Consider the following 17,699-nt stretch of genomic DNA (forward strand, 5'->3'; position numbering starts at 1 on the left):
TTTGTCTGGCTTCTAGACATTTATCTTTCTTTAAGCTTAGATGAGCATTACATTTGCTGCTGTGTTTTGTCCTATAAGGTGTGTGTTTGTAGAGAATGGGGAACTCTTTTACCTTGTTGCTAAATAGGATTTCTTTGCAATGCTAACTTGTTCATTGTCAGACTTCATTCTGTTTCAGAAAGAGTTACAGAAGTTCATGGATGTTACATTTGAAAAAATTCAAAACACAAATCAAGCTCTAAGTATGTTAAAGAGATTTGAAAGGTAAAAATTTGAGACTTCTAAGTTCTGTTTTCCAAATTGGGATAATATGAACATAGTTTAACGTACATTATTATTGTTATTATTTCATATTCTAATGGGAAGAAAATCCTCTCTTGAAAATCTGAATAACAAGACCACAGATTTAAGTTCTTCAGAGGATTACAGGTTTATTTTCTCTCAGTTTTGAAGTGCCTATCATAATAGCAGTTAATATTTAAGTAATTTGAAGAAACTCTTACCAATAGTTTTGACTAGGTTTTAAGGATTGATACTATTAAAAAAAAACACTGAAACACTTCAGGGAATTCCCTGGCAGTTCAGTGGTTAGGACTCTGCATTCTCACTGCCAAGGGCCCAGGTTCACTTTCTGGCTGGGGAACTAAGATCCCACAAGACATAAAAAAGAAAAAACAAAACAAAACAAAACAAAAAACCCTCACAGCCACTCTATTGCCATATGATTGATGGACTGATTCCCTTTTGATTTTTTTTTATAATTTTGTTTTAAGGTCTTTATTGAATTTGGACTTCCCTTATGGCTCAGACGGTAAACAATCTGCCTGTAATGGGGGAGAGCAGGGTTTGCTCCCTGGGTCAGGGAGATGCTCTGGAGAAGGAAATGGCAACCCACTCCAGTATTCTTGCCTGGAGAATCCCATGGACAGAGGAGCCTGGTGGGCCACAGTCCGTGGGATCACACGACTGAACATCTAACAAACCTTACATTTGTTGCAGTGTTACCTCTGTTTTATCTTTTGGTTTTGGGCCACAAGGCATGTGAGATCTTAGCTCCCCAAGCAGGGATCGAACCGACACCCTCTGTGTTGGAAGGGGAAGTTTTAACCATTGGACTGCCAAGGAAGTCCCATTTTACTTTTTTATCATGCCAAGTAAATACTTCATTCTCTTCCATCAGGATATATATATATATATATATACATATATATATATATATATATATGTATTTTGGCTGTTCAAGGTAGTTCTTTTATGTATTGATAGGACAAAAAGTAAAAATATAAAAATGCAATTTTCAAGTTTCACTTACAGGACATATATAGGTTCCATACAACAATATTTATGAAGAATAACTATGGAATAGACCATAAAAAATGAGTTAAAAATTTCAAATACCATTATCATATGGACCAAGTTTTTTAACCACAGTGCAATTAAATTAGACCTCAAAAACGTATGCTTAGAACTTTTAGGTCTCCTCTTTTGAATTAAAAAAACTCCTAGAAATTTAAATATATTTAGATCTAAACAATAATGAAAAGACAAGATACCAAGTCTCCTGCCATGCAGTTAAAAAGATGATAAATATGTCAGCATATGTTTTAAAATAAGTCTTAATAGACAGAAGTTCTCAATATCATCCCATTAATTCAAGCCTTTCACTTTAAAAAAAAATTACAGATTGAACATACCTAATCTTGGTATTGATGACAAATACCAGCGTATCCTTGAAAACTACGGGGCTGACATTGATATGATCTCGAAGCTGTATACAAAGCAGAAAAATGACCCACCTTTGGCTCGAGACCAGCCTCCCATTGCTGGGAAGATTCTGTGGGCCCGGCAGCTCTTCCACAGGATTCAGCAACCGATGCAGCTTTTCCAGAAGCACCCATCCGTGCTCCGGACTGCGGAAGCGAAGCCAGTGATTCGCAGTTACAACAGGGTGGCCAAGGTCCTCCTGGAGTTTGAGGTTCTCTACCACAGGGCGTGGCTTCAGCAAGTGAGTCTGACTTAACGCTCTATGGTGATGCTGCCACTGTCAGATCCATGGGGAATCCTGTACTACCCTGGGCAGTTTTACTCCTGTAGAAAGTTGACTTTGTGTCTATTTTATAAGACAGGGCTGGTTGACTGCAAGTAATCAGTCAAAGAGTATAATATGTCCATGAAGGAAAATAATTTTTAATTTTGGAAAAAAGATCATAAAGCCAGGTAACAGAAACTTATTTTTATTTAATTTATAAACTCCTAAGGAAGAAGATCTTGTTTATTGCTTTCTTTACCTGGTTGATTAGGATTTCTTTTTTTGTTTTTTCATTAAGCTCCTTTTTTCTCCATTAAGTGTCCATAAACACCAGCATGCCTGTTAAGCAAAGTTTTAATTTTTATATGGTTATACTCAGTCAGTTCAGTTCAGTTCAGTCACTCAGTCGTGTCCGACTCTTTGTGACCCCATGAACCGCAGCACACTAGGCCTCCCTGTCCATCACCATCTCCCGGAGTTCACTCAGACTCACGTCCATCGAGTCAGTGATGCCATCCAGCCATCTCATCCTCTGTCGTCCCCTTCTCCTCCTGTATACTAGGTTAATCCAATTATATTTCATACCTTACCAACACTTGTATTTCTTGGTAGATTGGCAGGAAGTATTTTGGAGGATAAAATTCAGCCTAACAAGGCCTCTAAAATGGTATCTCACTTTCCTAGTTCAACTTTTGGTGTCTGGATCAATAACAGAGATGTCTCTGTAATGTTTTTCATTGCTTTTCTAGATAAATGAAAACTGAGTTATGTAGGTTTCTTGAAACTTTTATTAGGAAAAATAACTGAGTTGGCATGAAGCTATCAGGGAGCAAAGCGACTTTTGAGAAGTCATCTCTATTGCAGTATCCACTTACCAAATATAAGAGATTCATGACCAAAGCATTTTGTTGAACTGACTGTACATCACCACCAAGAGTTTTAAGGCTTTTTTTCCCCCCTGAAAGTGAAGTTAGGAAAAGAGTAAGAGACCCATCATCCTTAGTTTGCGAAGCTCAAAGCCATGAAAGGACACACAATGATCTTTATTCCCAGAAATGGCCGAGTTAGATACCCTGTATATGCACTGAACTCTCTAGTAATAGTAATGTTGCTCTTTCCTCACAGACTGAAGAAATTCACGTAGGACTTGAGGCTTCTTTACTGGTGAAGGCTCCAGGCACAGGGGAACTGTTCGTAAACTTTGATCCTCAGATATTAACCTTATTTAGAGAAACAGAGTGCATGTCACAGATGGGTCTACAAGTTTCACCGTTTGCAGCTGCTCTTTTCCAGAAACGAGACACATACAAGAAGAACTTCAGTAACATGAAGGTATGGAACTTTTATTTTTTTCCCATCTTGGATTCATTACAAAATGCATTTTTTTTTTTACAAAATGCATTTAATGCAACCCCAGTGTGCATTAAAAAAAAAAAAAATCTAGTGGTGTGTCACTGTTGAGGAACAGAAAGTACCTGGGATGACTGTAGTGGAGTGATTGAGGCCAGAAAGTAGAGTTGGCAAAGGCCAGGTCCTTATAGAGCTTGTAAACTAAGGGTACATGTTTGGGTGCACCAGGAAGCCATTAGAGGAATCTGAGCAGGAGAGTAAAGCGTGGTGTCCTTTACTATAAAAACATTCTTGCTGCTAGGTGATTTTTAAGGGACAGGAGGGTCACTGTGGGGGCTTCCTAGGTGGCTCAGTGGTAAAGAATTTGCCTTCCAAGGCAGGAGACTTCCTTGGGTTGGGAAGATCCCCTGGAGAAGGGAATGGCACCTCACCCCAGTATTCTTGCCTAGGAAATCCCATGGACAGAGGAGCCTGGCAGGCTATTGTCCTTGGGATCAAAAAAGAGTCAGATGTGACTTAGTGACTAAACAATAACAAAGGGTCAATGTGAAGCCAGTTTGCAGGCTGCTGTACCAGTTTAGGATGGAGAAGATGGTGGCTGAACTAAGATGCAGTTGAATAGTAGGTCAGTGGATTAGAGAATGATGTCAACAGGCATGTTATGAGAGAACTCAAGGGTGATACCTTTGTTTTTAGTGTGAGCAGCTCGATGGACTTACTCAAAGTGGGGCTCACATATACTTTTGTTATCGTTCAGTCACTGAGCTGTGTCCGACTCCTTTACTGTGTTGCTTGTGTTCTGCCCACATCTTCAATAACCTGCTGTGGCTCCGAATGGAAATTCCACTCATGGAGTTGGTAAAGACTGGAACTAGTTTGTTTTGGGGGGCCAAAGGGAATCAGTAACTTCCGTCTCAAGTAGAAGATGATTTTTAGAGATTGAAGTAGAGATGTTGTCCATGCAGATTATGGATGTCTGGAGTTGAGAAGTCAAAGTAGAAAACATATTTTTGAGGTTATCAGCGTATATATGTGACGTGAAGTCACAGGTGAACTGAAGGCGCTCAGTTGTGGCCAACTCTTTGTGACCCCATGGACTGTAGCCTACCAGGTTCCTCCGTCCATGGGATTTTCTAGGCAAGAGTACTGGACTGGGTTGCCATTTCCTTCTCCAGGAGATCTTTCCGACCCAGGGATTGAACCCAGGTCTTCCACATTGGAGGCAGACGGCTTTACCGTCTGAGCCACCAGGGAAGTTCAGAGTATATATGTGTGTTCTTAGGCATGTCTGACTCTTTGCAACCCATTGACTGTAGCATCCCAGGTTTCCCTGTCCATGGAATTTTCCAGGCAGGAATACTGGAGTGGGCTGCCATTTCCTACTCCAGGGGATCTTCCTGACTCAGAGATCAAACCCATGTCTCTGGTGTCTCCTACGTTGGCAGGCAGATTCTTTACCACTGTGCCGTCTGGGAAGCCCTATCAGAATAGAGTTGCTATTTAAAGTCATTGTCCTGCATGAGATTTCCAAGGAGGAGAATATAAAGAAGAGTAAACGGTCTTTATTAAACTCTGAGTTGTTCCAATATTAACAGGTCTGCTAGAAGAGGACAAATATGCTAGTGAAATTAAGGATTGGCCTTTGAGGCAGGTGGAAGCTAACTTTCAAGAAAGCCAAGGGGTATGGGATGGGGAGGGAGGTGGAAGGGGGGTTCAGGATGGGGGACACATGTACACCCATGGCTGATTCATGTCAATGTATGGCAAAACCACTACAATATTCTAAAGTAATTAGCCTCCAGTTAAAATAAATAAAATAATTAAAAAAAAAGAAAGCCAGGGGTAAGAAAAATTTCATGATGGAGAGACTGGTCACCAGTGACAAATACTGCCCAGAAGATGCTCAAATGAAGTCAGCTATGCTGCCATTATATTTGATAACATGGAAACCATTGTTACAACTTCATAGTGGCTAGTATCATAGGACAAGTCCAATAAGGCCGCATATTTGCATAATGCAAAATCATTTAATCATTTTCATATTCATTATTCCATTCAATATTTTCCACAGCCATGTTAGGTAATTGGTACAGAGTACCATTATATTATTTTAGAGGTGACAATACTGTGCCTTAGAGAACTTAAATGACTTAGCCAAGCTTATACTCTAGTATTTTCCCACTCTTTCATGTTATGTTAAAATGTTAATATTAGCAACATGCAGACATTCCTCAGATGTAAGCTCATCAAATACTAGTCAACATATTGGAATTCCCTTTTATATTTTTCTTGGGTGTTAGAGAATAGCTAAGTCAATCTTCATATTTGTAAAGAAATAGTTATTTTTGCTATATATAAAATAAGCAACAATGACATACTGTATAGCACAGAAAGTATACTCAATATCTTATAATAACCTATAATGGGAAAGAACCTGAAAAAAGAATATATATATATATATGTATATATGGGGTTTTCTGGTGGCTCAGATGGTAAAGAATCTGCCTGCAATGCAGGAGAACCAGGTTTGATCCCTGGGTCAGGAAGATCCTCTGGAGAAGGAAATGGCAACCCACTCCAGTTCTTGCCCGGAGAGTCCCCATGGACAGAGGAGCCTGGCAGGCCACAGACCATGCGGTCACAAACAGTCAGACATGACTGAGTGATGAGCACTTTGACATGTGTCTTGTAGCATCACCTCTGCTGTCCTCTGTTGGGCTCCATAAGCCCACACAGAGCGAAGGAGAGGGAACATAGACCCTACCCTATGAATGCAGGAGGGTCAAAGAATGTTTTATTTGATTAAAAAGTTTATTTATTTATCTTTCAAATAATGTTTTAGAACCACCACAGCTGTAAACGACAATTCCAAGTGAATTATCATCTGATGGGTAATTTTTATTGCGTCTTGAGTTTGAAAGAGTTAAAAGTTCCCACTCAACCTGAGTAGTTGGTAAAAATAGATCAATTCGCATGTTTGGAGACCATCTCAGGTGTTGCTGAGTTACTGTGCTGAATACCTAATAGTTTGTAGGCTTCTACAGAAGCCTGAGAAGCTGAAGTAGCTATACCTTTACCTATTCGTTGGAAGGCAGTTCAGACTGGAAAGAGATGAATCATCATAGACTAATCGTTAGGAATATAGATTCTGAAGCCAGTTGGGATTTGAAGCACTATCTTTGGGCAAATTACTTTACCCTTCTAAGCTTTAGTTTTTCATTTTTAAAATGGATGAATAATACCTCCTGGGGTTAAAAGATTAAGGTGGGAAGTGGAAGGGCTACTGGAGGCTGATTTAAGACCTGCCTTGCAGAGAGAATAAGTGATGAACTCCGAAAGGAAGGTAAGCAGTAGATAAATGGTTCAGAAAATGTGTTAAGTACCTGCTAATAGAATCATCAAATTTAGATCTTTCATGGAAATTGAAAAGATATTACAGAAATCATGGAAAAGTATTAAATGAAGAAAGGATAATGTTGTCCATTGGGAAATGCTGAATTTAAAATTCACAGACTGTTGGGCTTTTTACTTCCTTTGTATAGTTTTCTCAGAATCATTAATATTAATTGTGACTGTCAGAGAGAAGAGGCATTGTGTACAGTGTTTCCCAAACTTACCCTTCCAGGGACCATTTTTCTTACAGAATCTCTTGTGGCTAATGTTTCAGCATAAGCATTTTGGGAAACACTGATGTAATGACAAAGTAACACTCACATGTATATTATAAAGACGAGCTTAACAATTGTATTTAAGAAGTGCATTAAAGTTGTTTTCTTATAATTAATTATTACTAATATTAACATAACCATGAAAGGTAGGCTGGAGGTCCTGTCGTGTGCATGCATGCTAAATCCCTTCAGTCGTGTCCAGCTCATTGCGACCCCGTGGACTGCAGCACACCAGGCTCCCCTGTCTTTCACTCTCTCCCAGAGTCTGCTCAAATTCACGTCCATTGAGTCAGTGATGCTGTCCAACCATCTCATCCTCTGCCGCCTTCTCCTTTGCCTAGCGTTAATATTTCCCAGCATCAGGGTCTTTTCCAATGAGTTCACTCTTCGCATCAGGTGGCCAAAGGACTGGTGCTTCAGCTTCAGCAAAAGTCCTTCCAATGACTGTTCAGGATTGATTTCCCGAAGGATTGACTCATTGGATCTCCTTGCAGTTCTAGCGACTCTCATGAGTGTTCTCTAGACCCACAATTCGAAAGCATCAATTTTTCTGCTCCCAGTCTTCTTTCTGGTTCAACTCTTACATCTGCATACAGGGCTGGATAGGGAGTGAAAAACTCTTACTTGTCAGTCCTTTCCCTCTCTTCCTTCAGTTCATTTCAGTTGCTCAGTCGTGTCCGACTCTTTGCGACCCCATGAATCACAGCACGCCAGGCCTCCCTGTCCATCACCAACTCCTGGAGTTCACTCAGACTTGTGTCCATCGAGTCAATGATGCCATCCAGCCATCTCATCCTCGGTCGTCCCCTTCTCCTCCTGTCCCCAATCCCTCCCAACATCAGAGTCTTTTCCAATGAGTCAACTCTTCGCATGAGGTGGCCAAAGTACTGGAGTTTCAGCTTTAGTATCATCCCTTCCAAAGAAATCCCAGGGCTGATCTCCTTCAGAATGGACTGGTTGGATCTCCTTGCAGTCCAAGGGACTCTCAAGAGTCTTCTCCAACACCACAGTTCAAAAGCATCAATTCTTCAGTGCTCAGCCTTTTTCACAGTCCAACTCTCACACCCTTAGGTATTCTTTATTGGATGAGGCATTTGTATCCATGGAGAAATTTCATCTCTGTTCTACTCTGGTTTTGTTTTGGCTGTTTTTTGGAGCCCTATAGCTGGACTCTAAATAAAAGTAATTGTTTTGGATAAAAATGAGCTCTTAATAGATATTCAAAGTGAGATATTATTTGATAATTTCACCCCTGTTTCACTGTAGATGATGCTGGCTGAATATCAGAGGGTGAAGTCAAAAATGCCTCCCATTATAGAGCAACTGATGGTCCCTCATTTGGCGAAAGTGGATGAAGCTCTCCAGCCTGGCCTGGCTGCACTGACGTGGACATCACTGAACATTGAGATGTACTTGAAAAATGCTTTTGCAAAGATCAGTAAGTCTGTTTAAATGATTATTATTTTTCAATTTTGAAGACTGAGTTTTTGAGTTCTACTGTTTAATTTCTTATAGATATTATGATATACATAATAAAATGAGAGTGTGTTCTTAAGTTGTTCCCTAAGGAATTTGGAGAACACTCTTGAGAGTCCCTTGGACTGCAAGGAGATCCAACCAGTCCATTCTAAAAGAAATCAGTCCTGAATATTCATTGGAAGGACTGATACTGAAGCTGAAACTCTGGCTACCTGATGTGAAGAACTGACTCATTGGGAAAGACCCTGATGCTGGGAAAGTTTGAAGGCAGGAGGAGAAGGGGACAACAGGGGATGAGATAGTTGGATGGCATCACTGACTCAATAGACATGAGTTTGATTAAACTCTGGGAGCTGGCGATGGACAGGGAGGCCTGGCATGCTGCAGTACCCAGGGTCACAAAGATTCAGATATGACTGAGCGACTGAACTGAACTGAAGGAATTTTACCAAATATATGAAATCATTAATTTCCTGGAAACCATATGTGTGTGTGTTGTGCTTAGTTGCTCAGTTGTGTCCAACTCTTTACAACCCCATGGACTGTAGCCCACCAGGCTCCTCTGTCCGTGGGGATTCTCCAGGCAAGAATACTGGGATGGGTTGCTATGCCCTCCTTCAGGAGCTCTTCCCAACCCAGGGATTGAACCCAGGTCTCCTGCATTGCAGACAGATTCTTTACCAGCTGAGCTACCAGGGAAGCCCCAGAAACCGTATATATTTGCTATTTAGTTTTATCCCCAGAGATTAATTACATTTTAAAATTATGCTTACTGTTGGGCATTAGACTTTAAAGGAACTTTAGAGTCATTCAGCTCTTTATACTAACAGGTTAGTGTATTTTGAGATGCTGATTTAAAAGATGTGATTTGGACAGAGCAGACTGCTGAACAGCAGGATATATGGGAAAAGTTTAAGCAAATATTTTTGTTCCTAAACAGGGATGTACTACACTTTAAAATATATTTAAGGTGGTGTACTCCATAAATTACAATTTCCCAGAATGTGTACAAGTATGTTGCAAAGAAGAAGCCTAGGCTCAGAGAATTCTGGGAAATCCACGTTAAACAAAGTCAAGCAGGTTTCTCTTCTGGAGGACTTTTCAGAGCCCTTGATGTGCCAGTATTTAGTGGGTCTCCAAAAGTGGGCTTCTATAAGTCGCATTTCCCAGAGTTCCTTGGCTGCCTTCTAGGAAAGCATGTTAACGCCCAATGGAGGGATTGTTCTAGAAAGACTGGAAATGGTCATTCTCCTCTTCCTCACCCCTTCACGGCTCAGTTCTCCGTGTGTTCGATAGCCCAGAATATGTCCCATTCCCAAGAAGCCCACTTGGACTCTTCTACCACAAGACCACTTCCTCTTGTGACCTCCTGTTATTTTACACTGAGACAAAAGGCTCTGCATTTCCGTTTCTTCTAATGGTTCTGTCTTTCCCCCCGACTGACTGCAGAGGGCTTGAAAAATTAGGCTCTTTCTTATGCTTTTGTGTTACTTTGAGTTGGGTTTGTGCTAGATACTTATATGCATATGTATTCATAATTGCTATAGTTTTATACAGTCAATCCCTTTCCATTTATTTACCTCCATAACCCCTTATCCACCCTTTGCCCCCATCACCTCTTTTCTGGATCACCCTTTTCTGAGCCTCCCTTCTACATACCCATTCTGATAGCTCCTTACATTCTCCCTCCAGTCTCTCTCCCTCCCTTCCTCTCTCTGTAGCTGCTGCAGTAACACCTCGTCTATTTATAGCCCAGATTTTCAAGAGCTTGTCTTATTAGTAGGTTTCCATGGTACCTTCCAAATACCTTAGAATGCAGAAGGGTCCAGCTGTTTACTAGGTGCAATATACTCAAGAATATTTGATAGGTACTGGGTTAGGTGGAGCAGAGAAGTGAGGGGCTTATGGTTGAACCCTCCTACCCTCTTTGCTTTGCTTCGTAGCTTTGGGGACTAGATTCGAAGACAAACTGTGAAGGGATCTTTGGGTATGAATGAGGCTCATTACAGTTTGAAGGCTGAATAACATAAAATGCGTGATCAGACAGCCATAGCAGTATAGGTGTGGAGAAGGTCCTTTGAGATGGAGGGGTGCTCAGGGGTCAACGCCAGCATAGGAGAAGGGGGCCGCATGAATATGTGCAGATTCACAGAAAGCCTCCTGGGGTAGATGCATTCCAGCTGAATCCCCAAGTTGAGTCAGAGTTAGGCAGGCTGAGAAAGCTGGGAAGCTGGTTAAAGAAAGAACACTGTGAGAACCAAGTGTGAAATAGCTCTACGCATGCATTCTAAGTCACTTCATAGAATCTTTGCGACTCCATGGACCATAGCCCACCAGGCTTCTCTGTTCATGGGATTCTTCAGGCAAGAATACTGGAGTGGGTTGCCATGCTCTCCTCCAGCGGATCTTCCCGACCCGGGGATTGAACCTGGGTCTCATGTCTCCTGCAACAGCTCTATGGAGCAATTTTAATCCTGAATTTACTGCTGAAATATAATCACATTTCTTTTTTTAAAAAACAACAACAAAATGCTTAATTTCTTTTATCCACTCTTATTTTTCTCCAAAGGGAACCTGGAGTTGCTGCTTGACAGGGTCAATGATTTGGTCGAGTTCCGCATTGATGCCATCCTGGAAGAAATGAGCAGCACTCCTCTTTGTCAGCTCCCTGGAGAAGAGCCGCTTACCTGTGAAGAGTTTCTCCAGATGACAAAGGTTATTAGAAGATTGATGCTTTTATTTAAACTTTATTTTGTGATTCATTTTTCTATAAAGGGCATTTTGGGAAGCATCAATTGCATTTTTTTTTCTCTTCCCATGACTGGTCTGTGATGGATGTTCTTTAAACGAGGAGCCTTCCGACAATAATTTGAAAATGAAGAGGAATGTACCCAAGGGGTCAGGTAGACATGAAGAACAAATAATTTCTTTTCAGATCAGTAAGAGAGAAATTGCCATGGAATACATTTCTCATTTTCCCATAGTTTTTGAAGTGTTAGCCGCTCAGTCGTGTCCTATTCTTTGTGACCCTGTGTACTGTAGTCAGCCAGGCTCCTCTGTCCATGGGATTCTCCAGGCAAGAATATAGGAGTGGGTTGCCATTTCCTTCTCCAGGGGATCTTCCCAACTCAGGGATCCAACCCAAGTCTCCCACATTGCAGGGAGATTATTTACTCTCTGAGCCACCTTAGAGCTATTTTGTTGAAGAACTTCTAGTTCTAGTTCTAGCTTCTAGCTAGGGTTCATTAATAAAATAGTTGCTTGAAACAGCTTCTGGATAGAATTTCTTCTTTAGACATTTCTGTAGAGCAGCGTTTCCCAAAGTGGTATTCTGTGGTACATTGCTGGGGAACCTGGAAAAGACTAGGTCTGTGTTCAGTTGGCCTGGGGTCAACACTGTGCTCTCCTTTCCCCTCCAGGTTCTGTTCACATTAATGTTTTAGAATAAAGACCTTCAGATGGTCTCCTGGGAAAGGGTCTAGTTAACTCTCTTTAATCCATTATTTCTCAAACATTTGCAAAGGGGACACTTTCTTCCCTGTGCCACGATTAGGATCCTGGAAACAGTGTTCCATGAAGTGCTCCCTTTGGGAAAGTCACTTTAGCATCATTTGCAACATTTCCAGTGGGCATCCTGATTATAAAAACTCATCAGTGGTGACTGATGGTATGTCAGGAGTCCAGAAGACCATCCCCACTGGAAGGACTCGTGAAACTCACTCTAGTAGCAATAGAGGCTAAGACTTATTATAGTGATATAATAAGGATACACAGGCTTCTCAGATGGCTCAGTGGTAAAGTATCTTCCCGCAGTGCAGGAGATGTGGGTTCAGTCCCTGGGGTAGGAAGATCCCCTGGAGAAGGAAATGGCAACCCACTCCAGTATTCTTGCCTGGGAAATTCCATGGACAGAGAAGCCTGGTGGGCTACAGTCCATGGGGTCACAAAGAGTCAGATGCGACTGAGCAACAGAGTGCACACAGAGTAAGGATACACAGTTGGACCATAAGGGGAAAGACAGACAGAGTTTGGAGGAATGCACGCATGGGCTTCCTTGTTCTTTCTCCCTTTCATGAGGGGCCACAAAGACCTCACTGTCTCTCCCTGCCCTCCCCTCCCCCACCCCCAACCACCCATTGACCCCCAGCAAAAGAAATGCAGTCACGAGCGTGCAATATCTCTGCCCAGGAAAGCCCGTTAAGAGACTTCATGCCCAAGGTTGACTTGGTCTCATCACAGAGGTGGGCTTCCCTTGTGGCTCAGCTGGTAAAGAATCTGCCTACAATGCGGGAGACCTGGGTTCAGTCCCTGGGTTGGGAAGATCCCCTGGAGAAAGGAATGGCTACCCACTCCAGTATAGTGGCCTGGAGAATTCCATGGACTGTATAGTCCATGGGTTTGCAAAGAGTTGGACATGACTGAGCTACTTTCACTTTCCCTTTTCATCACACAGGTGCTCTCTGCCTAGCATGTACCAAAATTCCAGACACCCAGATGGAAAGCTGGTTGGCAAGATAAACCACACTGTTTGCCCAGATAGTCTGAGCACAGAGAGGCACTCTTTATAGCCTGTAGGAACCTTCCTAAAATCCAGGCTCCCGGACACCAGCCAGAGAGCCATCTCATTAGCAGGAGAACAATCTCAGGCCTGCCGTGTTAGCCTTTTTCTGCATATATAGTCATCTTCAGTTTATATTAAATTTGTATATAGTCAAAATTAAATGTTCACATTTTAGGCATTTCTCCATCATCTTTCTCTTAGACTCACTGTGTGTAGACACTAAACTGTACCTCTTCCTTCTTGCTCATTTGCTGTACTCCCACTCTGAGAAATTATTGGGCTCCATGGTTTTTAATATTACCCCACCACACAATTGCACTCATCTCACACGCTAGTAAAGTAATGCTCAAAATTCTCCAAGCCGGGCTTCAGCAATATGTGAACCGTGAACTTCCAGATGTTCAAGCTGGTTTTAGAAAAGGCAGAGGAACCAAAGATCTAATTGCCAACATCCACTGGATCATTGAAAAAGCGAGATAATTCCCCCCAAAACATCTATTTCTGCTTTCTTGACTATGCCAAAGCCTTTGATTATGTGGATCACAATAAACTGTGGAAAATTCTGAAAGAGATGGGAATACCAGACCACCTGACCTGCCTCTTGAGAAACCTATATGCAGGTCAGGAAGCAACAGTTAGAACTGGACATGGAACAACAGACTGGTTCCAAATGGGAAAAAGAGTATGTCAAGGCTGTATATTGTCACCCTGCTTATTTAACTTATATGCAGAGTACATCATGAGAAATGCTGGGCTGGAGGAAGCACAAGCTGGAATCAAGATTGCTGGGAGAAATATCACTTCAGATATGCAGATGACACCACCCTTATGGTAGAAAGTGAAGAAGAACTAAAAAGCCTCTTGATGAAAGTGAAAGAGAAGAGTGAAAAAGTTGGCTTAAAGATCAACATTCAGAAAACTGAGATCATGGCATCTAGTCCCATCACTTCATGGCAAATAGTTGGGGAAATAGTGGACACAGTGGCTGACTTTATTTTTCTGGGCTCCAAAATCACTACGGATAGTGATTGCAGCCATGAAATTAAAGGAAACTTACTCCTCGGAAGGAAAGTTATGACCAACCCAGACAACATATTAAAAAGCAGAGACATTACTTTGCCAACAAAGGTCCATTTAGTCAAGACTATGATTTTTCCGGTGGTCATGTATGGATGTGAGAGTTGGACTATAAAGAAAGCTGAGCACTGAAGAATTGATGCTTTTGAACTGTGGTGTTGGAGAAGACTCTTGAGAGTCCCTTGGACTGCAAGGAGATCCAACCAGCCCATCCTAAAGGAGATCAGTCCTGGGTGTTCATTGAAAGGACTGATGTTGAAGCTGAAAGTCCAATACTTTGGCCACCTGATGCAAAGAGCTGACTCATTTGAAAAGACCTGGATGCTGGGAGGGATTTAGGGCAGGAGGAGAAGGGGGCGATAGAGGATGAGATGGTTGGATGGCATCACCGACTCAATGGACATGGGTTTGGGTGAACTCTGGGAGTTGCTGCGATTCATGGGGTTGCAAAGAGTCAGACATGACTGAGTGACTGAACTGACTGACTGACTGGTTCTTAGGATTATTTTATAAAAGTGCAAAATTTTAAAACAAATTTAAAAGCAAATTTTAAAAGTGAGAGTGTTAGTTGCTCAGTCATGTCTGACTCTTTGCAACTCCATGGACTGTAGCCTGCTAGGTTCCTCTGTCCTTGGGGATTCTCCAGGCAAGAATACTGGAGTGGGTTGCCATTCCCTTTTCCAGGGGATCTTCCTGACCCAGGGATCAAACCTGGAACTCCCAGATTGCTGTGCTGTGCTTAAATGCTCAGTCATGTCTGACTCTTTACAACTCCATGGACCTAGCTTGCTAGGTTCCTCTGTCCTTGGGGATTCTCCAGGCAAGAATACTGGAGTGAGTTGCCATGCCCTCCTCCAAGGATTCTTCCCAACCCAGGGATTGAACCCAGGTCTCCTACATTGCAAGCAGATTCTTTACTGTCTGAGCCACCAGGGAAGTCCCAAGAATATTGGAGTGGGTAGCCATTCCATCCTAAAATATTAAAAAAGATGGGAAAAGTAGCATTTTTACCCATTACACTGCCATTGTGATAACTTGGTATATTGCCTATTTACATTTGTGATCCTTACTGTACAGACTGCAGATTTGTAATGGTGTGTGTGTTTTTTCTCCCACTTACTTTTTCTTCAGCAAATATTTCTCATGTTGCTACATGGCCACCATTTTAAGGATGCCTTCAGAATATTCTATTGAGTTGATGTATCCTAATTTACTTACTTTGTTATTGTTGGATAGTTAGATGATTTCTAGTTTTGCTGTTTTGCCAAGAGCTACAATGAATATATTTATATGTTTCATGCTTTTTATTCCCCATTAGGAGTATTTCCTCCTCCAAAAAAAAACGTGTCTTCATTTAATAGCTGTTAATATTTGTAGCCAAATTGCTTTTCAAACTGATGATATCAACTTAAAATGCCATCGACAATGTAGTAGTACCAATTTCACTGTCTTCCAACAAACACTGCTTTATTATAATTACTGTAAATTATAATAAAATTTTTGTTAGAATAAGGTATAGTAGAACAATGCATTTATTATAATAAAATCCAATAATAAATGTATTACAAGTAATTATAAATTATTAATTTTACCTTAAGTAGCAAAATCATAGAGCCTAATTTTAATTTGCATTTTGATTACCAAAGTGAATGATTACCAGTATAAAAGAATGCTTTCTCTTGAATTCATTTACTTTTTATAATTCATTTTTTCCTTCAATAATTTTTTTATGGAGCTTCTGTGTGAAACACTGCTTGGGAATAAGACAGTGAACAAAACAAGTGAAATCTCTGCCATTGCAATGCTCGCTTTCAAGTGGAGGATGTAGAAAAACAAGCAAACAAAAAAAGTCAGTGAGCAAACAGCATGCCAAGTTCAGTGGAGAAAAATTAAGAGGATAGTGGAGAAAAGGAGCACCTGAAAGGGGGTAGTGATTTTATGTCGATGGTCAGGGACGACGTCTGTAATTACATCTGAACGCAGGAAGTGAGGGAGAAAGCCATGTGGCTGTCTCTGGGAAAAAGCATTCCAGGCAGCGGGAATGGGAAGTGGAGGCTTATTCTTGTGGGAGAAAGCCATTGAGTTGAAGTTCGTTGATTATGTTCATATGCTGGGGGTGGAGGAGATCAAGAAGAGAAGGAAAAAGGGAATGGTTGGTAAGTATAGTCCTGGGGAAGCAGGCGAGTGTGGTTAGATTGTGGGATTTTTTTTTTTAAAAGCAGCTACTTGTGTTATTTTTTAAAATTTTATTTAATTTACTTATTATTTATTTATTTTATTTTTTTTAATTTTATTTTTTATTTTTTAAATTTTAAAATCTTTAATTCTTACATGCGTTCCCAAACATGAACCCCCCTCCCACCTCCCTCCCCACAACATCTCTCTGGGTCATCCCCATGCAGCAGCCCCAAGCATGCTGCACCCTGCGTCAGACATGGACTGGCGATTCAATTCTTACCTGATAGTATACATGTTAGAATTCCCATTCTCCCAAATCATCCCACCCTCTCCCTCTCCCTCTGAGTCCAAAAGTCCATTATACACATCTGTGTCTTTTTTCCTGTCTTGCATACTGGGTCGTCATTGCCATCTTCCTAAATTCCATATATATGTGTTAGTATACTGTATTGGTGTTTTTCTTTCTGGCTTACTTCACTCTGTATAATTGGCTCCAGTTTCATCCATCTCATCAGAACTGATTCAAATGAAATCTTTTTAACGGCTGAGTAATACTCCATTGTGTATATGTACCACAGCTTTCTTATCCATTCATCTGCTGATGGACATCTAGGTTGTTTCCATGTCCTGGCTATTATAAACAGTGCTGCGATGAACATTGGGGTACATGTGTCTCTTTCAATTCTGGTTTCCTCGGTGTGTATGCCCAGAAGTGGGATTGCTGGGTCATAAGGTAGTTCTATTTGCAATTTTTTAAGGAATCTCCACACTGTTCTCCATAGTGGCTGTACTAGTTTGCATTCCCACCAACAGTGTAGGAGGGTTCCCTTTTCTCCACACCCTCTCCAGCATTTATTGCTTGCAGATTTTTGGATCGCAGCCATTCTGACTGGTGTGAAGTGGTACCTCATTGTGGTTTTGATTTGCATTTCTCTAATAATGAGTGATGTTGAGCATCTTTTCATGTGTTTGTTAGCCATCTGTATGTCTTCTTTGGAGAAATGTCTATTTAGTTCTTTGGCCCATTTTTTGATTGGGTCGTTTATTTTTCTGGAATTGAGCTGCATAAGTTGCTTGTATATTTTTGAGATTAGTTGTTTGTCAGTTGCTTCATTTGCTATTATTTTCTCCCATTCCGAAGGCTGTCTTTTCACCTTGCTTATATTTTCCTTTGTTGTGCAGAAGCTTTTAATTTTAATTAGATCCCATTTGTTTATTTTTGCTTTTATTTCCAGAATTCTGGGAGGTGGATCATAGAGGATCCTGCTGTGATTTATGTCTGAGAGTGTTTTGCCTATGTTCTCCTCTAGGAGTTTTATAGTTTCTGACCTTACATTTAGATCTTTAATCCATTTTG

General features: G+C 41.1%; 1 protein-coding gene across 1 annotated transcript in view; it reads left to right on the forward strand.

Annotated features, from left to right (window-relative positions):
- The window catches only part of DNAH5 (dynein axonemal heavy chain 5), a 258,304-nt gene that overhangs the window by 32,751 nt on the left and 207,854 nt on the right, over positions 1–17,699 (forward strand). The window contains exons 13-17 of the mRNA XM_005694882.3: positions 179–264; positions 1,684–2,005; positions 3,155–3,361; positions 8,314–8,485; positions 11,096–11,241. Of these exons, the coding sequence (XP_005694939.2) occupies positions 179–264; positions 1,684–2,005; positions 3,155–3,361; positions 8,314–8,485; positions 11,096–11,241 (933 nt within the window). The remainder of the gene's footprint in view (positions 1–178; positions 265–1,683; positions 2,006–3,154; positions 3,362–8,313; positions 8,486–11,095; positions 11,242–17,699) is intronic.

This window comes from Capra hircus, chromosome 20, assembly GCF_001704415.2.
Source record: "Capra hircus breed San Clemente chromosome 20, ASM170441v1, whole genome shotgun sequence".
Taxonomy (NCBI): domain Eukaryota; kingdom Metazoa; phylum Chordata; class Mammalia; order Artiodactyla; family Bovidae; genus Capra; species Capra hircus.